This window comes from Lycium barbarum, chromosome 5 (assembly GCF_019175385.1).
Source record: "Lycium barbarum isolate Lr01 chromosome 5, ASM1917538v2, whole genome shotgun sequence".
Lineage (NCBI taxonomy): Eukaryota > Viridiplantae > Streptophyta > Magnoliopsida > Solanales > Solanaceae > Lycium > Lycium barbarum.
This window is the reverse complement of record NC_083341.1, coordinates 127,575,789-127,601,800: the sequence shown is the minus strand read 5'-3', so window position 1 is coordinate 127,601,800 and position 26,012 is coordinate 127,575,789. Positions and strand designations below refer to the sequence as shown.

General features: G+C 37.8%; 1 protein-coding gene and 1 pseudogene across 1 annotated transcript; one reads left to right on the top strand and one right to left on the bottom strand.

Annotated features, from left to right (window-relative positions):
- Positions 1-1,647: 1,647 nt before the first annotated feature.
- On the bottom strand, positions 1,648-25,229 carry LOC132641492 (histone-lysine N-methyltransferase family member SUVH9-like; annotated as a pseudogene).
- Positions 13,842-14,282, top strand: LOC132639772 (histone-lysine N-methyltransferase family member SUVH9-like). The gene has a single exon (XM_060356194.1). It carries the CDS (start codon positions 13,842-13,844, stop codon positions 14,280-14,282), a length of 441 nt encoding a protein of 146 aa, XP_060212177.1.
- Positions 25,230-26,012: the final 783 nt, after the last annotated feature.

Genomic DNA, 26,012 nt, shown 5'->3' with positions numbered 1-26,012 from the left:
TTCTAGTGTAAGGACGAACAAGAAGTTGTATATGTGACAGTAGGGGTGTTCATGATCCGGTTTGACTCGGTTTTTGGTTAAAATCAAACCAAATCAATTAAGTCGGTTTTTTCTAATATTCAAACCAAACCATTATATTATAAATTCTATCGGTTTCGGTTTTGTCGGTTTGGTTCGATTTTTGCGTTTTTTTTCAAATTTAAGAATGTATTAATACAAAAACCTTTGATTCAAATGGTAACTAAATACGACTTTGATCGTGATCCATTCAAATCTAAAAATCTTCTTAATTAATTCATTAACTTTATTTAGGTATAGGCCTATGGCTATAGGTATAGGAATTATAGAAATATAATATCTACATTTCATGATTCTAGTTACCTCCCTACATATAGCCTTTTGATATTATGCAGCCCTTCAGAATTTTTGTTATCTAGACTCATCGTGTTTATGAAACATTGAGAAAAAAACACAGAAGTTAAAATGGAAAATGATAAACAGAAAGACAAAGTCACCTACCCAAACTTTTTAAATTTCAATTGCCATTTTCTTCCCTTTAATTTGTTACGGATAAAATGCTAGCTTATTAGTAATAATTTAGAAAATTTCTTTTTATTTTACCTTAAATTTAAATGGGCTACACTTTTCTTTCTACTTATTTGAATTTGTATTGGACTTGGAATGAGCCAAATATATATATATTAAATATGTATGTATCTATCGATTTGGTTCAGGTGTTTTTGGTTTAACAGCAAACCAAACCAAATCTTATTGGTTTTTTAAAATTTAAAACCAAATCAAGTCAAACCAAGCTGGTTTTCGATTTATTAAATCGGTTTGACTCGGTTTATCGGTTCGGATCAATTTTTCGGTCTCATTTGAACACCCCTATGTGACAGTATATATACGTAAAACTTTACATTAATTGTTTATTGATCACATTCCGTTCTTATTACTGTCCTTATACCGGAGAATATTCGCGAAGTCTTACCTTCCGATTTTTTTTTAAACTGAGCGGGGTCGAACCCAGAACTTCATGATATTTTTGGCCATTTTTTTAAGCGTGCTTTGAGGGATAAAAATTAAAGACCATTGCTTTGAAGGACAATCCGTGCAAAAAAATGGTTCTATTACGTTACGTGGCGTAGAAATCTCTAATTTGAGATTCAGGCTAGTGGACTTGTAAAAGAAAATGAAACTTTATTCAAAAAGACGATCAGTAATAGTCTCTTAGAAGGTGTTTGGATTGACTTATAAGTTGATCAAACCAGCTTATAAACTCTTTTTAACTTTTTTGAGTGTCTGGCAATATAGAATAATGCCTAATAAATTAAAAATTGTTTAAAATAAGTCAAAAGCTAAAAGTTGAGAGACCAAATTTTATTCTATGTGTCACATAACAAACATTACTTGTATGAGACCCTTCTAAAATCTGCCAAGTGAAATACCTGTCCCACTACATTAATGTTGCAAAGTTTTACCAAAATTTAACTTATATTTTTCTTTCTTCCCTGTCTAAAACGCAAAAGTGTTATTATACCAATTGACATTCTACCGTTTGTGGACTACAATCAACCTATCGAGAAGTCACTTTACAAGAAAGGAAAAAAAATGTCATCAACTTTAATGATCTTTAGAAAATAGTGATTCTTTTAAATTCACTTGCATTAGTATTTGCGTGAAGATTCACTATCAAATTGAATACAACGAAGAGAATAAAAGGCAACATTTCTACATTCACGAGTCTTGAGTGGTACTGATTCCATTTCTTCGTATCTAGCATTGAGTGTGGGAAATTATACATATTCCAATTACAAAGGAATCTCAAAATGCATTCCAAATTGTTAGTTTCATGAGTGGAGTAATATAATCTTGCACATCTATGGAGGTTATTCATGTAGAGGAGCAAAATGGAATTTTATGGGTTTCTTTCCAATTGCTGCTCTCTTCCCCGTCACCCTCCTCTGTGCAATCCAGATACATTCGATTAATATAAACAAGTTTAAATTACAAAAACAATAACTACTTTTATTAGAGTATAGCAAATAGTCGTAAATAGCATAAACTGACCGTGTAGTATTTTATTTAAATAAGTAACTTACATTTATTAAAAGTAAATTTCACCTAATCAATTGAGAACTTAAAGTGAATTAGACATAAATTAATTTATATATGAACCAATTTAACATTAATGTCTTTTGCAAATCAACTTCTTTAATTTTTTAGTGTTAACAGTTTGAGGCTACTTTACTCATTTTAAGAGAAAAAAATGCTTATAAGCATGTTTTTAGCAAACACATTAAGTGTTTATTTTTAGCTTCAGTACTTCTACCCAAACACGTAACTGCTTATTTAGATTCAGCTTCAGCACTTAAAAGGCGGTGCTGAAAAGCCACTTAAATTCAGCTAATTCAAACGGGCTCTTACTGTGGTCAAATCCTAAACTTTTACTATTGCTATAAACTCCTATACACATTTTCAAGAACTTACGTATCTGCTGTGACTGCCACGTTTGGCTCCATCTACTGCATCATGTAAGTGCTCCCCACATTTGGCTACAATGGCCTTCTTGGATTTGCAAAATCTGTTGCCTCTGATACACCGTAACAAGAAGTTAACATGTTAGCGAGAACATCAATGAATAATAAAATCAGCTGACTATACAGGAACAGAATAGATTGATGGGGACAAAAACGAATTCAACAGTCATTTGTACAGGCACTAACAAGGATTCACCAAAACGAAAAAACAAAAAAAAAAAAAAAAAAAAGGGCCTCAAGACACCATTAAGATTAACATCATTATGTATGGAATTCAGCACAACTCCAATTATGTAACGGGAAGAATGATGAGATCGGGTGCTAACAAAAATATCAGCTGGCCACAGAAGACGAGCAATTCTCTCAAACTAAGCATCCATGTCATCAATTGACAGCCAAAATTGCAACTCTCAAACGAGCACTCATGCCATCAATTGACAGCCAATATTGATATAACACAAGAAGCTTAAAACAAGCTTTGAGTAAGTTCCTTCATTGTCTATGTGATATTGGTTAGAAGGAAATCAAGGACTGCAATTGCTTATGCTTTATTCCAGACGGAGGCATGAGTGACTCAGCTGCTAATATAAGTAAATAAATAAAAGTTTATTCTCACTAACAACTTAAATTTTTAGATGGAAATTATCACACACATCAATGAAACATTAGTGATTTCGCTAGTTCCCCACAGAAGCTGAAGGATCAATAGCACCAGTAAGAGAAATGCATAATAAAAAAAAGTTCCTCATTTGGATATAAACTCCACGTAAAAGAACCTCTACAATCCTCGTTTTGAACCAATATGCTCAAACAGAATCATGAACCTAAAAGTTCAAACTGTCACAAAATGAAACAAATTCAAGTCAATTAGATATCTAACCTTTAGATGAAGATGGCAAAATAATAACACTCATATTTGCATTGTTGGGAGGAAGCTGCAAATGGAGAGGACAAAGCTTCCCATTCAAAGGACTCCGAGTACACACAGTAATTTCCTCAAGCCCCGTTTCCTCCTCCAATCTCTTTGTTCTCCTCAACATTATTTCCCTTGAAAGTTATGCAAAGTCCCTCCGTTCCTCCTTCAACTTCTCCAAATTCATCCATAATGTGATAATATATAAGCCTACCATCTCCCAACTTAGGCTGCAAATTAACCAAAGAATCACTTGACTGCAAAAAGAAAAGAAAAACAGATAATTGAGTACCATAACATAATAATCATTAAATTTACATCCCAAATTAACAGGTTCACCAGACATTTCTATTTCTGGACTATAGTAGGTGCTAAAATGAGCTTGACTATACAAGGCTATGCACATAACAAACCATTCATACTTGTCCTTAAACATTAAGGAGGCTCCAAACTAAAGTGTAACGCAGCCAAATTTTAGACCATAGTCAGAAGTAGAGGGATAAATTTAAAGTTCTTTTCTGAAATATTTTGACACATGAAACACTGGAGCCCTCTTAGGGTGAGGTTTGGTTAATAACCCCAGGATTAAAATACATCCAATGTAGGATAGCTAATAGCAAGATTTTGGTTCAAAATGTTTACTGGTACAACTAATACTCATAACCAAACAAGGGATAAATGTAATCACAAATTTTATCCCGAAAATACAATAGAAACCAACAACCCTTTAGGGGCCGTTTGGTTTGAAACCGGGATCTTCAGGATTATAATCCTGGAACCAAAACCAGGACTATAACTTGGATAACTTATCCCACCTTCTATATGCGATAAATTATTCAGATTATAGTCTTAAATTTAATACCAATTTTAGCTAATACCTCCAACCAAACATGGGATAAATTTAATCCCAAATTCTAAACCAGGATAACCCACCTAATCCCTCCAAGCAAACAACCCCTTAAAGTCAATAACAAGTATGAGACAATTTGCTAATGACAAAATGGTTCCAAAATATAACAGAGGGTAAACTTAAGATACTAACTAAGTTGCAAATTTCAACCTTTTAGCAAAACAAATAAACCATTGAACTTATAAGATAAAAAACTGGAAAATTTCCGTAGTACCTCTTGTCTAGAGAAACTGAAGGATTTTGATGAACCAGTAGTAGTGAGAGAACTAGATTCAGAAACAAACGAATCTGAATGGTTCCAAAATAAAATGGAGGGTAAAATAAAGATACTTCCTAAGGTGCAAACTTGAACCATTTTGCAAAACAAAAAAATCATTCAACTTACAAAAACAACAAAAACAATATACCTAGTGTAATCCCACAGATGGGGTTGGGGAGGGTAGACTGTACGCAGACCACCCCTACCTGGTAGAGAAAGAGAGGCTGTTTTCGATAGACCACACCATGATTCAGTGATATTACCAAAACAATTTGATTAGCAGCAACGCCAGCTACCTTCATAACTCTACCACAATCCTTTGGCTACAGGGACAACAACAACAACAACACACGCAGTTGAATCCCACAGTGTGGGGTCTGGGGAGAGTTAAGTGTACGCAGACCTTACCCCGACCTTGAAAGGTAGGGAGGCTGTTTCCGAAAGACCCTCGGCTCAAAAGAAAACAAGGGAAAGTAAGAAAATTGATCAAGCAAACATCCTGAAACCCCAACTTCTCTAAATTAGGCTATAGGCTTATGCCAAAGAATAACATATTTATGAAATTGTACCATTAATGAAGGAAGTATTAATAATAGGTACAAGCATCTTACTATGCTACTTCAACTTACAAAGTAATGCCTTCCCAATTTTGTAGGTTTAGTGCTGCTGCTGGTGAAGAAGATTCTCGACCAACTTGATGGGGGAACATCAACTGAAAATTGCCTTATGTTGATTTGTTGTCTACATGTTCTCAAGCTGTCCTTATTGTATATTTGATAGCCAGGTCCACCTGAGCTCGTGGTTGAATGGACAAAGGAATCAGATAATATATGGCAAATCCAAAACATAGGCGCTTACTTTACATACTCATTTTCGTGGCTTTGCTTAGTGATGGTAGACTAGGGTCATGTTCTCGTTCGGGGACGGGGACGGGGGCGAGGGTTAGGAGGGGTAAGTGGGTTAGAGGAGCGTCTAGGTTGAGAGTAGGATCTTGGAACATTGGGACGTTAACGGGGAAGTCCATAGAGCTAGTTAAGATTCTTAAGAAGAGGAAGATTAATATAGCTTGTATCCAAGAGACCAACTGGGTAGGTCCTAAAGCTAAGGAGGTAGACGGGTATAAGTTGTGGTTCTCTGGTAGGTCGAAGTATAGAAATGGGGTGGGCATTTTAGTAGATGGTGAATTAAGGGATCAAGTGGTAGAGGTTAGGAGAGCCACTGATAGGATGATGTCGATTAAGGTGGTCGTTGAAGGACTCACTGTGAACATTATTAGTGCATATGCGCCGCAAGCGGGTTTAGGCGACGAGGAGAAGAGGCGCTTTTGGAAGGATTTGGACGAATTAGTGGGAGGCATACCGCCTACTGAGAAGCTATTTGTGGGAGGTGATTTCAATGGACACATCGGGCATATTTCGAGAGGTTATGATGATGTGCATGGAGGCTTTGGCTTCGGGGACAGGAATGGAGGAGGAGTCTCACTTTTGGATTTTGCAAGAGCTTCTGGGTTGGTGATAGCCAATTCGAGTTTCCCAAAGAAGGAGGAACACTTGGTAACCTTCCGTAGTTCGGTGGCTAAGACTCAGATAGACTTTTTACTCCTTAGGAAGGATGATAAAGTTCTGTGCAAAGATTGTAAGGTCATTCCGAGCGAATATCTTACAACCCGACATAAGCTCTTGGTGATGGATTTAGCGATCAAGATGACGAGGAAGAAGAGGGTCGTGGAGGACCGACCTAGGATCAGATGGGGGAGTTTGACCACGATTAGTGCCCTGGAGATGGGAGAGAAACTGAAGGATGTGGGGGCCTGGGATAGTAGTGGGGATGCGACCAGTATGTGGGATAAGACGGCTAGTTGCATTAGGGTGGTAGCAAGGGAAGTGTTGGGGGTCTCGACAGGTAGTCGTGGTCAGCATAGAGGGGACTGGTGGTGGAATGGAGAAGTTCAAGGGAAGGTGGAAGCAAAGAAGGTGGCGTATGCGAAGTTGATAGAAAGCAAGGATGAGGTGGAGAAGGGGACGAATACAGAACTTTATAAGATGGCGAGGAAGGAGGCGAAGTTGGCGGTTTCGACGGCAAAAACGGCAGCTTTTGAACGCATGTATGCTGAACTAGAAGAGAAAGGAGGGGACCAGAAATTGTTCAGGCTATCCAAGGCGAGGGAGAGAAAGGCACGTGATGTGGATCAAGTAAAGTGCATCAAGGACGAGCATGGCAAAGTATTGGTAGAGGAGACTCTCATTAGACGGAGATGGCAGTCATACTTCTGCAAACTCTTGAATGAAGAAGGGGACAGAGACATTATGTTGGGAAAATTAGAACATACAGGAAGGCGTCACGATTTTGGGTATTGCAGGAGTATTAAGGTTGACGAGGTTAAGGGTGCTGTTCGTAGGATGAGCAGGGGAAGAGCGACCGGACCTGACGAGATTCCTGGGGAATTCTGGAAGAGCGTGGGCCCGGCAGGTTTGGAGTGGTTGACTAGGTTGTTTAATGTCATCTTTAAGACGACATTGATGCCCGAAGAATGGAGGGCGAGTGTAATGATCCCTCTATACAAGAATAAGGGAGATATCCAGAGTTGCAACAACTATAGAGGTATCAAGCTGCTAAGCCATACTATGAAAGTGTGAGAAAGGGTGGTGGAGATGAGGGTGAGGAGAGGTGTGTCTATTTCAGAGAACCAGTTCGGATTCATGCCGGGACGCTCAACTACAGAAGCCATCCATCTTGTGAGAAGGTTGGTGGAGCAGTATAGGGAGAGGAAGAAGGACTTACACATGGTATTCATCGACCTAGAAAAGGCTTATGACAAAGTTCCAAGACAGATCCTATGGAAATGCTTGGAGGCTAAAAGTGTACCTGTGGCGTACATTAGGGTGATCAAGGACATGTATGAGGGAGCCAAAACCAGGGTAAGGACAGTAGGAGGAGACTCAGAGCACTTTCCAGTTGTGATGGGGTTGCATCAAGGATCAGCTCTTAGTCCGTGTTTATTTGCCTTGGTGATGGATGAATTGACACAGCAAATTCAAGGTGAGGTGTCATGGTGTATGTTGTTCGCGGACGACATAGTCCTGATCGACGAGACTCGTAGCGGAGTTAACGCTAAGCTGGAGAGTTGGAGACATACTCTGGAGTCTAAAGAGTTTAAGCTGAGTAGGACCAAGACAGAGTACTTGGAGTGTAAGTTCAGTGAAGCACCTCAGGAGGCTGGCTTGGAAGTGAGACTTGGTACCCAGGCCATCTAGAAGAAAAGTAGTTTCAAGTACCTTGGGTCTACCTTGGTACCCAGGCCATCCAGAGATTGACGATGATGTCACACATCGTATTGGGGCAGGGTGGATGAAATGGAGGCTTGCTTCCGGAGTGCTATGTGACAAGAAGGTGCCACCAAAACTTAAGGGCAAGTTCTACAAAGTGGTGGTTAGACCGACTATGTTGTATGGGGCGGAGTGTTGGCCGGTTAAGATCTCTCACGTTCAAAAGATGAAAGTTGCCGAGATGAGCATGTTAAGATGGATGTGTGGCCACACCAGGAGTGACAGGATTAGGAATGAGCATATTCGGGATAAGGTGGGGGTGGCCTCGGTGGAAAATAAGATGCGAGAAGCGAGATTGAGATGGTTTGGGCATGTGAAGAGGAGAGACACAGATGCCCCAGTGCGGAGGTGTGAGAGGTTGGCCATGGATGGTTTCAGACGAGGTAGGGGTAGACCGAAGAAGTATTGGGGAGAGGTAATTAGACACGACATGGCGCAACTACAGCTTACCGAGGACATGACCTTAGATAGGAGGGTTTGGAGGACCCAAATTAGGGTAGAAGGCTAGTAGATAGTCTCGTTTTCCATTCTTATTAGTAGTCGCATTATCGCAATATAATTTCTTCTGCTCAGATTTCTGCTATTATCTGTTATTTCCTATGCTTTGATTATCTTGTGTTATCTGTGTCGCTTGCTTTATTTCATTTCATATCGCTTTGATTCTCTTAACCTTATCTGACTTCTTTTTATGCTTTTATTGAGCCGAGGGTCTTTCGGAAACAGCCGTCCTACCTTGGTAGGAGTAAGGTCTGCGTACACTCTACCCTCCCCAGACCCCACGATGTGGGATTTCACTGGGTTGTTGTTGTTGTTGTTACCATTAACATTGAGAAGCTCCTAAAAAATGCAAAGCGCTGAAGCTACCCATTAGTTGGGAAATATTGTCAATATCAAAGATGTTAAAATTCAAAGTATTGCTATCAAAGGAAGAAATATCATAGTTCAATATTCAAGTAATTTACGGGAAACACATGTTTAGTTGTAAAACAATGGAATAAAGTTAGACAGACCGTTCGGCAGTAAAGTAAGCGCCTATGTTTTGGATTTGCCATATATTATCTGATTCCTTTGTCCATTCAACCACGAGCTCAGGTGGACCTGGCTATCAAATATACAATAAGGACAGCTTGAGAACATGTAGACAACAAATCAACATAAGGCAATTTTCAGTTGATGTTCCCCCATCAAGTTGGTCGAGAATCTTCTTCACCAGCAGCAGCACTAAACCTACAAAATTGGGAAGGCATTACTTTGTAAGTTGAAGTAGCATAGTAAGATGCTTGTACCTATTATTAATACTTCCTTCATTTACACTATGAAGCTTAGACTATATATGTCATAGCCGTTGAGGACATCAAGCATAATCTTCTTATTGCTCCCTTGCTTCACGATTTTTGATATGAACACTTAATTGTTTTATACTTTCCAAATAGAATATCCCATTCTGTTTATGAGATTGAGAAGTCAATTTTATCAATCTCTTAAGCGAAATTCGGAGATAATTTATTCATTGAAATTCTATTTAGCTATTATTAGACTACATTAAATATGTTACAAGATGCTCCCTCCTTTTCATAATAAGTAGTGTTTTAAGCTTGGGCACACCCCTTAAAAAGCCTACTCAGTCCTAGAAAGTAAGAAGTGTTTTGACTAACTTACCCTTAATCAAATGCCTTGAAAAAGAAGTAGATCCTTGATGATTTCTTGGTTATGTAAAACTCTATTTATTTAAATAAAGGTAAAACTGGAAGCAAAAAAGTGATGCCTTCTTAATTTTGTGAAACACCACTTATTTTGAACCAAAATGAAAAGGTAAAAACACCACTTATTATGAAACGGAGGAAAGTACATTTTTTCTATTTTAAGAAAGGTTGTTAAGTTAGTTTCTAGATATTAGCATTAGATCACATTAACACCTGGGTGGGAAAGGGAGGAACAATCGCATTTCTTAATGTATTTACAAAAATTAATCATTGTGTCTAGACAAGTTTTCTTGTCCCAACACTCAAAAAGTCAAAAGCATCATCCCAATCCACAACTAAAATAATTTCACACAAGAAATCAGAGCTTTTTATTCCCAAATTGGGGAGTCAACTTGCAAGCTGGCTTCTGAGTTATTACTCCCTCCGTCTCAAATTATTTGTCGTGGTTACTAAAAACAGTTGTCTCAAATTATTTGTTGTTTTAGAAGTTTAAGACACAGTTAATTATTTCTTTCCCATTTTACCCTTAGTCGAAATTTGTCATTAATGGAGATGACACATAAATAGAGTAAACATTTAATGGAGAGAGATAATAACTTAGACATAAATAAGGGTAAAAGTAGACAAATGCCCCTTCTAATTATATTTCTTAAGGGTCATGTAAAACGATAAAACGACAAATAATCTGAGACGGCTATTTTATGATTACCATAGGAAGAAAAAAAAAGAACTTTAAGAGAAAGGGAAGTATATTTCTAGTAAACATCCAGAAAAGTGCTCTGGATTCTAAATTGTTGGTTTTGGAAATCACTTAAAAAGGTAAATCTACAATATAATTTTGTAAAATATAAACCATCATCTTATTTATGCAGAGATGGACAAAATCCACTCACTCAAGGAAAGGAACAAGGAAGTGGAAAGGGATCTGTTGATATTCTCCACCTAAAAGAACTGAATAGGATTAGCTCAATTATGTCCCATGAGTAAAAATTTAAGCAAAAATGAGACCACAATTTTACCTGCTAAGTGATAACAACTTGAGCAATAGGTCTCATGTGGCACCAATAAAACCATTTCCGGTAAATTCTTAACTCAATCCAGTTCGAGTAGAGGAACGACGTAAAGAAACTTGTACAAATTATTTGGGAACAACGTTTACAATCTTTAGCCAATTTTCATGTATCTGGGAACTTCAATGAAGTATGAACGATGCCCTGGTCCCAGTATTTGAAAAAACCAGGTAATGTTCGATTTATGTGAATCGATTATATATAAATTTCTCCAAATAAAGAGGCTACTTACTGATAGGATAACAAACACCAACAGCAGCTAGAACAACTCACTCGTCCATGATGAATCGCCATGCCTCAGCCCTTCAGCCAAATATAGCCGTCAATTTGAAGAGTCTTTATTGGATACTACCAATATGGTAAAAATAAAAAATTCAAGAATTTTAGTAAACTAACCAATTTATCGTCAGTCCTGCATCATGACAAACAAGAGGACCAAATGATTGTTTCTTGACCATTTTGAGTCCAACACTAAGCTAAGATGAAATCCATAAAGAACATCAATACTGTAAAATTGCCATTTTAGTTTGTTCTCCACATCTAAATGTCAGGGGTTGAATTCAAAAATCACAACTCGTTCCTTCTCAATTTATTTGTTGTGCTCAAAGAGGAGAAAGAAGGGAAATATTATGCAGGAAGAAGAAGAAATCTCATACTTGACTTAAAAGATGACCAAAAAAAAAAACTTTCATAAATCAGTATATATTTTCTAATGGTTATCTTGTGTTAAATCAGTAAATATTCTGATTTAACAACACTTTACAAATATAAAAGGTTTAAAACGCTCCAAAGGTAAATCATGTATTAAGATCAACCATCTGCTTCAAGTAAGATCAAAAATGGAAAAACAAAAAATACTATTTTGTTCGTATTAAAAGCAATGTGTTTTCCAGCCAATACGTTTATTACATACAACATTTGATATGGTGATTCAGAACCAAACAGCATCTTATCTTTGCTTCCGTGATACTAGTAAATCAAATACGTAACTTATATACAAAGACATGACTCATTAATTCTCAATAGCTCTTTTTTCATCAAGGAACTTACTACCTGTTATGTCCCACATCGGTATAATATGTGCTGATGTCGGGGTTTGAATAGCTTCGGGCTCTCCCTCCTTAATAGCTAGCTTTTGGGGTGTGAATTAGGCCCAAGGTTGTTGCAAATGGTATCAGAGCTACTCACCACCCTTCGTGCCCATAGTGCCTTGGATGGTGATGCCGGTATGGCAGTGTTCGCCCGGGGCTAGTAAGGTCTAGCGCACAGCCGTCGAGGAAGACAGATGCAGAGCGTGGTGGTTTGTTATGTCCCACATCGGTATAATATGTGCTGATGTGGGGGTTTAAATAGCTTAATAGCTAGCTCCCCCCGCTCTACAGCAAATTGAGCCCATAAAAGACAGAAAAGCTGATATTGATTATTTTCCTGAAGAAAAAATAGATAAAACAGATTTGAATTTCAGCAGGTAAATATATGCAAAACCCAAGAATAGCAGTAAAAAATTAAAAACACATCTCCAATGTCTCAATGAGTGATAATTACCTTTGGCCTTAGAATATCCTAAGCGGATTTTTGATGATGAAAATAGCACCACAAACCTCTGGAGACACAAGCCTAAGGTCAGAGCGATCAAGGCTTGAGCCAATAACACAACTTCTTTAGCCTAGCAGTTCTTAAAAGGGACACCTCCGGATGCCCATATCTCTGCATGACATGTCTTCTTTTTACTGAGTTATATTGTCGAACAACTCTCGTACGAAATAGAAGCATATTCAAACTGAGACGACAACACGAAAAGGCCAGTCCTGAACATTTGTGATCCCTAATTTCTCATTAATCTCAGGATCCATGCAAAGAGGCCAATTAATCAGAACATGCATGTGTAAATTTGGGTAACGATAGGCAGCAGACAACTCACAGCAAACAAAATTTGTTGTGTATTTTTCATTACCTTTTTTTATCTTCGGTCGAGCGTTAGATGGTTGGTTTTACAATTAGTGTTAGATGGTTGGTTTTTTATCTCTAATTCTTTTTCCGATTAGGCATTTCATTGAACATTTTGTAGCAATGCATTTTCAATAGCGAAGAAGGCAAAATATAAATAAGTTTAATTTAACCAGTCAAAATAGATTTGTACCAACAATTAAAAATCATGCACCATTAATGAGCAGATAAAAAAAAAAACTCGTGACATGCATGTACAAAATAAACAGGATCTACTCAAAAGAACAGGAAAAAACTAAAGCCTACCCAAAGAATATCACACTATGATACTAATATAGACCTAGCAAATTGTGATAACCAAAAAATAAAGTGCAGTAAATGAAGAAGTCTTGCCAAAAAAACTTGTCAATACAAAGAACTCATACTTTGAAAGAGATAAAACCACAGGAAAAAAAGAAAAAATTAGAAAAACTTAATTGCACACCTTGCCGAATCACTCAACACGAGTTCACTGAGCTATGGAGGGAACTGATTCGAAATACTTAGCACACAGATTATTGCACCCTCTAAAACCCAATGGTTCGCAGGTACCATTTCAGAAGAAGAATCAAGCAAGATAATGTAAATGACAGAGAGAGGGAAAACATCCATTTTCCATATTTAACAGCAATAATTAACACCCAAAACCTGTTTCAAAATTTGACCAAAACAGTCGTAAATCTTAACCAAGAAAACCTTGCCAAAGTAATTCAACATATATATCAAACAAACAAGAAAAGAACATGGATCAAAACACCAAAAGTACCTTAGGATTAACCACTGAGTAAACCCCAGAAAAGCTTTCTGAAAACAGAGAGAAGCTTAAAGAGAAGAAGCGAGAGATCAAAGTGAGCAGGATTAGTTATTTATGCGTCAGTGAAAGACAATACACACGTGTCAACACTCAAGAACAAACAGAGACTTACATTTACTGAAATACCCTTCGTCGTACCTTAGACCCACGCTTTTTATAAAGTTAACATTCTTCTTCACAAGTTGCCAAAAAAAAAAAAATGGGTTCACTTGTCCCATTTCAAGACCTCAATCTTCAGCTTGAAACCACCAATTTCACATCTTCTCCAACCCCAACTCCAAGAATCATCCCCAAGATTGAACCAAAACTTGAACCCCTCGATGAGTATACACAAGCTGATCTTCAAACCACCTCTTTTTTCCAACCCTAGTCCCAATTTCAACAACTGCGGTTCTAGTTCAGCTTTCACCCCTACTCCACAATTACCCACTTCTGATTCAATTCCACCGGAGATTCCACCTGGATTTGAAGAAACCTATGTTTATTCTGAATTTAAACGAATTTCTGACCTATATAAAGAAGCTTTTGCTGGAAGAATGCAGCATTTCGGAGATGTTGAGGTCGTCAAACACCAGCATTCTCGTGTTGAGGTTGTGGAAGACCCCGATTCTCATGCCATTGTTTCTGTTAATGACACCCAGGTTTCAGTAATTGTGATTGCTAGAAAAAAACATCCACAAAGATCATCGGAATTGGTTAGAGTAACAGATCTTAAGCCTGAAGATCAACGTTATCTCCGAGACGCTGTTCGGGAAACCTGAATGCTGTGTGATTCTCTGAGTATTCTCGCAAACAACCAGCATTTGGGTCCTCATAGAAGGAGAAGAGGTGATCTGAAGGCTTGTCAGATATTGAGATGTTGAGGTTGGCGAACACCAGGATTCTCGTCTTGAGGTTGCTTTGACATTGTATTTTTGTATAGTCTTTCACTAGCATCTAATACATAGAGAAAATATACATATAATCTTGCATAAAATTATCGATTTGCAGCAGAATCTGGATACATCATAATATAGATATCTGTTATAATATCTTGCATAAAATTATCCCTTGTTTTCTTTTGAGCCGAGGGTCTTTCGGAAACAGCCTCCCTACCTTCCAAGGTGGGGGTAAGGTCTGCGTACACTTAACCCTCCCCAAACCCCACACTGTGGGATTCAACTAGGTATGTTGTTGTTGTTGTTGTTGTTGTTGTGTTATAATAGCGCACACACATATACAGCTGACAGACCTGTTATTACGAGCCGATCAAAAGACCCCTTGTTGAGTTGTTGTTAACCCTCAAAGATTTAGGACTGTCAGATGGTGGACACTTTTCAAGTTCACGCTGCCTGGCTCTTTCCATCTTTCCCTTACGCCATTCCTCCAGAACTGTAAATTTGCAGTATAAAATGAAGGAAAATGTCATTATTGAAAGAACGTGTTTAACAAACAATTGTACAGAATCATGCTTTTAACTATGCATTGCAATTGACCTAAAACGGGGAACTATGTTTTCCGTCATGGAGCTCAATGTATACAATTAACGGAGCAGGACTTCACAGGCAAAGTCTATTATGACAGCAGAAAAAGTTGGCAAGAAGTAGATGATTAAATCTATACAAGATGCATTGCTATCTCAGAATTCTATTTGCCATTCAAAACACTTTCTTTTTAAGTCGATTTCATGTGGGCCATGCTTGTTTCTCATAATTATTGGTTCTCATCCACACGATGGATGATTCATGCATGCAAGGAGAATGTACGGGGTGACTAGTAGATACCCATTAGTCTTGAGTCTTAATGAAAATTAACAGGAGCTAACACCGGAGACAGAATGCAGTCCTAGGCTCCTAGCACTTCAGATTCTTTACACTCAATTGTAGAATATGAACTATTATACAGGTTTAAATACTGTTACATCAATGCTGCACCTCAGATTATGCAAGTACTAATGAACAGGATAGCCACACATAGTTTTCTAGTTTCTGTATATATAATTCATGCTGCACAATAAGAGGGATTGCATATATTTTACACCTAAGATAAGAAAGGGGTTAATGGCCAATAGATATCTTATCGTCTGAAAAAAAAAAAAAGATTACGTTAATGGACTGATGCTATGATGCAATGAGGGCAGTTTCACTAGGAAAAGTCGTTTTCTGTTGAAGATTATAAATGATTTGTATTGATCTAGTATAAGTTTGATTTGATTGCTGTAATTTTACCTAGATTAGGAGACGTAAATTTGCCAAAAACATCCAAATTACCAAAGCAATAATCTATCTACTTAGTATAAATGCCCAGTCAACCTTGAGGGTATAATCAAACTTAACAATTTTTTTGAGAAAAATCAAACTTAACAGTTCTCTCAATCATTCTATCCTTATTCTTCCCAGTGTCTCTTGATAGGATACTGGATAAGACAAAGTACTAATTCCTATATTTCCAATATCACAAGGCAGTCCTCCTCTTCAGGTCTACTCGCGCCACTCTCATATTTCTTCTGACACCAATGATAATTATTCACATGATACACCTTTCTTTTAGTTAAAACCCCTAATCACAAGTCTAGCCTTATATTTATCAATTGTACCATCAGGTCTCAATTTCTTAAATATCCACTTGCTACTTATAGGTTTACAACCTTTAGGCAAATCATACAAGTCCCAAGTGTGATTAGAAGTCTAATTCACTTTTAATGGCCTCTTTCGAAAATATCACTTCTATTGATCTCATTGCTTCATCATAAGTCTTAGGGTCTTCTATCATTAAGTAGATAGACACCAATTCATCATTTAAAGCATCAATGTCAAAATTCTCAGTCAAGAAGGTAGTGATAAAATCAGGACTAAAGCTAGTCTCAAATTCTACGTCTTTTACTCCTTCTAAGTTCATTTTCATGCTCATTGGCAATAACGTCAAAAGAAGGTACAATATGAGAATTAACAGACATAGATGTCGAAGCACTGTTTGCACATCACTAGGCACATCATTCAAAGACATAAATCTATATGCAACACTTTTTTTTAGCATAACCAATAAACACAGCGTCAAAAGTCTTAGAACCAATATTTGCCCGTTTAAAATCAGGTTTTTGACTGTAGTAGAGTTCGAACTCGTGGCGTGCACCTAATCTACACATCACATTTTGCGCTCTTACCACGGAGCGAAAGCTCAGGGAGTAATTGTCTATTACTGATACATAAGCAAATATATCCAATTCCCAGATACATTACAATTTATCCATAATCTACTGATTACATGAGCTTCCTACGAATGGAATTTTCAACTAATGGAAAATTAACTTACTACTCCCTCCGTCTCGAAATAGTTGCCATGTTTTTTATTTACACATCCCTTAGGAAAGCATTATTAAGGATAGTGTTTTGACTATTTTACCCTCTTAAAGCATTATAAGGGTAGCCTTTTGACTATTTTATCCTCTTAAAATATTTCACCATGTGATCTCTCCTCAATAAATATTTATTCTATTTGTGCCAACTCCATCAATGATGTACTCCCTCTTAAATGGTGCTAATCTCAAAGTCATATACAAAAGGCAACCTAGACAAGTTGTATTAAGAAATGCAATGGAGAAGGAGTTAAAGATTAGAAGCAATTAATTACACTTGTTATTTGCATTTTTCAAGCATCACTAAATGTTTAAAAGCACATGGCAGAACTAATTGTTTTGGTATGTGAACTCATAAAATCAACCCATTGATGTAATTAATACAACTCCAAAAAAAAAAAATACAAAGCGTAAAATGGAAAAAAACAACTTAATTTTATCTTTATTTTTAAGGTGACAAGTATTTTGAGACGTATATTTTTAGTAAGGATGACAAGTATTTTTAGATGGAGGGAGAACTTATCAACATGTAATGTCAATTCCTATAAGAGCATGTCTTACGAAAAAAATTGAATATCATGTACAAGTTTCCAAATATACAATGGGTGTCAATTGCATGGTACTTCTGGACCTTACAGTTGAACTAGCGACTCATTAATGTTGTCAGGTTGACCTAGCGACTCATTAATGTTCTCAGGTTGAACATGCTAAAAAAAAGATTTAACAAGGTAATGGTAATTTTATTAACATCGCTACCAAGAAGGTACGACATGGAGTACAAAAAAGGCATAATTTACTATTTTAACTATTGTCTCGACGACCCCAAAACTATAACAAGTTATCTAGGATATTTCCCCGGCAAAAAAAATTATAGATTTTGTAGACATTTAAACTTAATGAAAGATTAGGGTTTGGAGGTCGAGGATCAGGGTAGAAGGCTAGTAGTGAGTAGATTCTCTTTTTGCTTTTCCTTACAAGTAGGATTACTATCAGTTTCGTCATTTTTATTATTTTAGTATTCTAGTAGTCCTTACTCTTTTATTACTATTTGTTACAAATCTTTTCATGCCTTCATAATGCTTATCTATAGTATTTTTCCATGCCTTATTTACATTCATTGATCCTTGTCTGACCTTTTTTGTCATGCTTTCTCTTGCGCCGAGGGTATTCCGGAAACAGCCTCTCTACCTCGCAAGGTAGAGGTAAGGTCTACGCACATTCAACCCTCCCAAGACTCCACTGGTGGGATTACACTGGGTTTTTTTTTTTTTTGGTTAAACTTAATGAAAGAAATGTAGCCTTGTTTTATGACGGTGGTGTCCGGGCGGTCAGCTTGAATGCACCAAGACTATTTCATCGAGTACCTGCTACCTTACACCAGTGAGTAATTCTATCTACTAAAGTAAGGGTTTAGGCGGATGGGAGAAGTCACCTAGTGATTTTTTCCTCGACTAGAATTTAAACCTTAGACCTCATGCTGCTTCTCCCACTACGGTGACCACTAGGCCACACCTAATCATGCTCTAAACCATTAAAAAGACAACCATGGAAGGAAAAGGGAATTGTTATCAACCAACAAGAAAAGAAGTTCAAATCCATTCAACAAATCAGTTAAGATGCATTCAAACTGCGTATAGTATATTGAAAAGAAAAAAAAAACTCAGCAAAGTAATTGGAGTTCCAACCAGCTTGTTAGAATTCACAATAGAAAGAGAATGGCACATCCAAAAGTCGCCAGAGCTAGATAAATTTAAGACTGCCACAATATTTTAATGAAATCAGTCCCAGGGAGATTCAGCATAAAAGCCAGTGGTGGCTAGAGAGAGAAGACAACCAGTAGCCTGTTATTAGCAGAGTCAGCCCTCAAAAAAACATGTTGTTAGAATGCCATTACAGTTTTGAGTTCAACAGGAATTATTGACTTGAAAGTTTTAATTACCTCAGCAAATGATGTGCCACATAATTTTCAAAATCGGATCACCTACTACACAAGTTAGTCAATCGCAGATGGCCAAGCTTCCCTGTCCATTCATCTGCTACACCATAATCAATACTGATCTCCTTTAGAGGGGGAATATTCTCCATTGCAAAGAGCATCAGGTGGGGGAAAGATAAATGGTTGTGATCATAAAGCATAGGCTGTACCATAGCATTGGGGCTTGAACTGTGACTGATATAACATGCTACATTCCTCATTATAGAAACATCCATCGCAAAATCCAGAGGAAGAATGGAGGGGTATGCTGGTGGCACATAGTTAGGGTATATTTGCGACAAATCTCCCCATTCTGCCCATCTCTCAGGAAAGCGACTTGGATAGACTAAACTATCACCATTCATTGTAAAAATTTGGGCTTGCTCTCGTGTGAGTACAACCCCAGTAAATTCACAGATAAAAGACCCAGCTTGGATCAGGTCCAGTGACCTAACTCCCCAACCAGTCACGCTGGACCGAAACACTTCGAATCTGTTCCTCAAACCTTTCTGGCTCACTCGATTCTGACAAGTTGGAGGACATTGACAGTGTGGTCCACATTCGAACACTAACGGTTTGCCTCTCAACAATATACCATTATAATCATAGGCAAATTGGCCACCATTTCTCATAGCACAAAAACAATTTTCCCCACACCCATCAATGCACTCACATCCATTACCACTGCCCACATTCTGATAGACATATGGAGGATAAACAGTCTTCACCAGATAATCAAAATAAAACGGATCATGATTATCATCAATATCGTTGAAAAGAAACACGGGTACATTTTCTTTTTTCCTTGATATATCAAGACTAACATAACCAGTAGGCCTTGCCACTAAGGGTCTGATCCTAAGGTTCTGTGCAAAACGAAGAATAGCACTTCCCATTTCTTCCTGATTCTCTATCCTAACAAGCTTGAATTTATAAACTCCAAATCCAGCCTTTCCAATATCAAAGCAGTATTCGACAATTCTATATAGTCCATCATACACATAAATGTCACCACTAGCATAACCACTTCCTTCATATTTAAAGCCGCGAATTACCCTTACCTCAACTCCATAGTGAATAATTCTTTCCAACGCCAAATTCCCGCATTCCAGTTTCTGATGCACACATTGCCTTGAATGCTTATCCTGTCCACCTTGTCCTGCATATATAATCACATCTCCTCCATCTTGATTATCCTCGTATCCACCTGAAACAATTACACTCGTAGCAATTGGCTCCCCGATCGAACTTTGACTCGCAGGTACATAATCAACACCAGCTTGAGATTGCCCATGTAATCCAACAACAGAAAGCTCCATCCTAAAGAAGAACACATCACCAATAAGTACTCCCGGGATCGCCCCCACAATGCGCTTATCGTGATGCATCCACAACCCATGTTCTCTCAATATTTTACAAGCCTTCATGAGGACCCAAATGCTGGTTGTTTGAGAGAATACGCAGAGAATCAAACAGCATTCGGGTTCTCCGAACAGCTTCTCGGAGATAACGACGATCTTCAGGCTTAAGATCTGTCACTCTAACCAATTCCGATGATCTTTGTGGATTTTTTTTTCTAGCAATCACAATTTCTGAAACCTCAATTTCGTTGTTAACAGAAACGATGGCATGAGAATCAGGGTCTTCCACAACCTCAACACGAGAATGCTGGTGTTCGACGACCTCAACATCTCCAAAATGCTGCATTCTTCCAGCAAAAGCTTCTTTATATAGGTCAGAAGTTCATTTAAATTCAGAATAAACATAGGTTTCTTCAAACCCAGGTGGAATCTCCGATGGAATTGAATCAGAAGCGGGTAATTGTGGAGTAGGGGTGAAGGCTGAACTAGAACCGGAGTTGTTGAAATTGGGACTAGGGTTGGAAAAAAAAAAGGGGTGGTTTGAAGATCAACTTGTGTATACTCATCAAGGGGTTCAAGTTTTGGTTCAATCTTGGAGATGATTCTTGGAGTTGGGGTTGGAGAAGATGTAAAATTGGTGGCTTCAAGCTGAAGATCAAGGTACTGAAATGGGACAAGTGAACCCTTTTTTTTTTTTTGGCAAAACTAGAGAAGAAGAACTCTGTAAATGACAAGCGGTTTTCTGTGTTTAGAGAGGTTTAAAAGCAAAAAGATGATTGAGGGTGTGAAGTATAAAGGTTGAAAAAGAAAAAGGACGGAGAATCTAGTGTAGATTACAATAACCCTCAGGGGTTGGCCTGATGGCAATTGACTTGAGCCTTGGGGTGCTCCCTTTCAAGGTCTCAAGTTCGAAACCCACTGGGTGCAAACAATTTCTGAGGGCCATCGGACTGGGGAAACCCTGAATTAACCGTGGTGCACTTGCGGGAAACTCCTTGCCGAGGGCCTGTGCACCCACGGGATTTGTATCAACTTTGTTTCTTTGTCTAATGTAACTGTAAAAAGGACTATTAGCTAAAACATTGGAACATCTAAGCTAATGAGATGTCACCATAGAGAAAATGACTGCTCCCATACCAATATCACTTAGAAATTGATTTCATCGCTGAAGGCAAAAAACTGTTGCTAGGTAACACTTGTTATATTCTGTGAAAGTGGATCCAAATGGAAAATTTGATTGGTTGATGGCTCGCCTATTGCCAAAGGTACACTCAAATTTATGACCTAGATTAGAGTGAAACATTCCCTTCGGTTGCTAACAATTAACAACATGCATCATTGACGGCTTGGTCAGCTCGATATTAATAGAGTTTTTGTGTATGGTGAACTAGCTGAGGAGGTATACATGGAGCAACAATTAAAGTTTGTTTCTCGGGGCCAGGCTTGGTATACCATGTAAAATGGTTATTACATGGTGAATAATGCTCGTTGGCATAGTTTCAAAGGTTCAGTTGTTTGGTCCAGTCCAACAGTTTGGGATCACTTGAAGTGAAGCTGATCGTTCAGTTTCTTTCATCATGGTTTTCATGATAAATGTATTAAACTCAACTCAAGCAGTATTTGTTTAACCACCTTGAGGACAAAGAATTGTCTCTGTGTGTGTGTGTGGGGGGGGGGGGGGGGGGGGGGGGGGGGGGGGAGGGGGCAAAGTACCTTATGGGAATTGAGGTAGCATAGTCCAAGATAAACGCGCGTGCGCGGTGTGGGGAGGGGGGGGGGGGGGCAAAGTACCTTATGGGAATTGAGGTAGCATAGTCCAAGATAAATGCGCGTGCGCGGTGTGGGGAGGGGGGGGGAGTACCTTATGGGAATTGAGGTAGCATAGTCCAAGATAAACAATGTCATCTTACAATGAAAGTACACATTGGACATACTAGAGGAAACAAATCCAAGGGAATCCACAGGAAAACCCTGAATCCTGATAGATTTCAAAACTGATTGCTGAACGGAATTATTTCACAATTACATGACCAGATAATTCATTCACAGTCAAGTGCAGACTCAGAGGCGAATCTAGGATTTCTGGAATATGGGTTCACCACTAAAAAAAAAGGAATAAGTGGGACTTGATCCCTAGTCCTCTAGGTAAATAACTCAACCTTCAACCAAGTGCACCATTTAGTCTTTTTGTAGCATGTGTTCCAGCAGATAGTATTATACTAATTTTAGAAAATATATACATAAAAATCCAGTTTTACGGAGAAACCGTGTGCTCACGTGCCCCAATTTTAGCACTTAAAATCTCCCCTGAGTGCAGTCAGTCAGTTTGTTCAAACTCCATATAGTGGTTACTGAGACACAGTAATCCACATTCTCAGATATACCGGAAGAGCTCAAGGGTAAGAATTATTGTATGAGGACCAAGATCACTCACAAATTGTTGGATACCCTCTGGGTATGATCTACTTCTGGACACTGTTAGATCTAGTGTAGAAGTAGAATATTGAGCTATGGTCCTATAATATGTGACAGCATCTGATTAAAACTACTTCTCCAAGAGCTAACATGCATTGAATTAAAAACAGATAAAGTTGATGTGTTACAACTGACAATTAAGTTGTGCTTCATATTGCCGCAATTCATTAACCAAATTCAGAAGGAAGCACGTGAATCGCCAGGGCAATTCAAAGATGTCAGACCTGATATAACGATAAGTGTGATTCTTAGAACATAGACAAAGGACTGAAGCTTGCTATGCCATTTGATTCATCACAAAATTTTCTCTTACTGATTCCAATAGCTGCAGAAAATTTTGAAAATTTACCTTTCACACTGCCTGAATCAGAATAGGACCGATAATTGTTCAGTCTAGATATGAGGTCTACTGCAGCAGTCTGCTTTGCATCCTTCTGTTGGACGGGATCTGTTTCGACATATGCTTCTTTCTGGATTTCCTTCACCTATCACGACAGAAGATTTTATATTCTACAAAATTCACACAAACAGAAAACAAAACATTACTAATACTATTGAAGCAAAACAAGGCAAAAGCGTAGTGCAATGGTACACGCTCTTTTAATTAGCTCCATAGGGAACATAGCATGGCGAATCTCTTCTGCTTCCTTCGTATACCTTTCAACTTCAGTTCAAGCATCACGATTCCATATTAGCCATTCTATTACCAGAATTAGAGTGGGTGATTTAGTGACAGTTATATGACTAATATCCTAGAACAACTTTTTAAGAGCAAACCTGGCTATCTACACCTCCAACTTTTTATTTTGGTACAGGGGATGGAAATGAGAAAGTCCTCCACTTTTTTGATGGCTTTTGCCATCAAGGCTCAAGCCACCCCACTTGGGAGCAACTGAATATTTTACCTCTACCACCCAAGTACACTACATCATGTTCATTCATAAGGCGTCTTACTATCATGTTGCAGGCAACAATTATTACTGCCTTGATTCTGCAAAAAGTGGATCTCTTTTGTTTTCATTGAATCGCAAGACGGTGCAAGCGCAAAGCTAATGCAACTTTGACTGGGCTAACCACGTATTCACCCAATTTTACCTCCAAAAGGACAGATAAAATTAGGATCATTTCCATGGGTACTTTCAAAGGGAACTGCAGAAACTCAAAAAGGGTCATACGGATACTTACAAGAAAGCTTAATTTGTTCTATTTAACACAAGAAATCTCACTAAATAGTTGACATTAGATGGAAATACAAAAGAAAGGCAATAACTTTTTAACCTAAGGATACTCTTAGCTATGCTTTCCCTTTCTGAACTTTTCCCCCTGTTTGGATGGTTGCTTCCCGTGGTTCATTATTGTATTGTTTTCTATGAAACATGTATGTTTCCATTGTTTCTTAAAAGTATGTTGTATGGTGTTGTAAACCCGTTGTAATTCTATAATTATATAACCATGAAAAAGCCCAATTTTTATAACTACGGATTTGGTGATTTTTGCATGGTTATGTATTTTATTTCCCCATTATACCCCCACCCACCCACCCACCTCCATCACACCCCAACCCAACCCAACCCACCCCCACCACCCACCCCCACCACCAACAAACCCACTAACCCCCACCCTCTGCCACCCACCCCCACCATACCACCCACTACCCCTCACCAACACCCCCCACAACCAACCACCCCCTCCATCACACCCAAACCCACCCACCCCACCTCACCAAACCCCCACCCTACCACTCACCACCCCACCACCACCCACACCCACTACCCCTCACCGCCAACCACCCCTCCACCAACCCCACCCACTACCCCTCACGGCCACCCACCCCTCCACCACCTACTTAATTTTTAAAGTTCCTATTTTATCTTTTACCTTAGTTTTATTAATATATATAAACTAGATTGTAATTAAGAGTTAAGGATATTTTAGTAAACTTACATGTTATTATACAATATCATTTTGTCAAACCAAACAATAAAAATGTAATTAAACCACAACAAACAATACAACCCCTCCAAATATTGTATTTATTAATACAGTACAGTACAATATAATACAATACAATACAATACAAGACAAGACAATTTTATAAGTTATGTTTTCTGTTGCTACCCTCAACACAAACCCAGAATAAAATCAATTTTAAAAACCCCAAGAAGGACCTGAAAATGAAAAAAAAAATTAAAGGAAAAATCAAACCTGAAGAAAAGAAACTGTGAAGTAGAAAAAGGGCAGCAATCATATTGAACAAAGTGACAATAATTGTAACATTCTTGAAAAAGGAAGGTTCTTGATGCAGTAGTGGTGTTTTCTGAATCAAAGTTTCTATAAATAACTGATTTGGAATCTTAAACTTTGTGAAAGAAAATTAGTTCGAGAAAATTAATAATTCTTTAGAAGGGAATTATCGTATCGTCTATTGTATGGAAATTTTGTTCAATTTTGTTCTTTTACCATTAGCAAATGTTTTGTATTTGGCCTTGCCATTAAACATCTTTAGTGGAAAATTAATGGTTTAGTTGTCCAAAATCTTAATAAAATATGAAGGTCCAAATTTATGTCTCAATCTTTTATTACAGTGGAAAATTGATGGTCTAGTTGTCCAAAATCTTGGTAGAAAATGATGTTTCAAATTTATCTCTCAATATTTTATTATTTCAATATTTTTCACATTTGATTGGTCTATATTTTTTAAAAAAACTGGTAAAAATGAGGATAAATCATCTCTAGTGTAAGTACGAACAAGAAGTTGCATACTAACATTTTACATTATATGTAACATTCTACATTAATTTGTTCTTCATCACCCTCCAATACATTCCATTGTTATCCATGTCCTTCGCAAGAGAGTGAAACACACACATTCTGTCACGTAAGGATTTAAAGAAATTCTAGTCAGATATATAGTCTAGAAAGTAATAGAATCCCACAAAAATAAAGTGTGTTGTTGCAAATAAACCATAATCTAGGGATATTTAGGCTGCATTTGCTTGCAATTAATGAAGATCTCAATTTTAATCATTCGAATTTTAATCATTATGCAGTTTATTTTGTTGGTCTGAATCTTAACTTATTGAGGTCTTGACCATTATTTGTGTATGCGTGTGTTTTTTCAACCACTTAATAGGTCTAAATACATCTAAATGAGTAAGATCTGTAACAAAGTCTTAATACCATTAAGATGTTTATTTAAAGATTTCTACAAAGATGATAGTTACTCAATTTCATTTATTCACCGTTACCGCCATCATCAACCATTATCAACTACAGCTGCGCCCCCCCCCCCCCCCCCCCCCCCCCCACTCACAATCACTATCCCCAACTATAAGCCTATAACCAC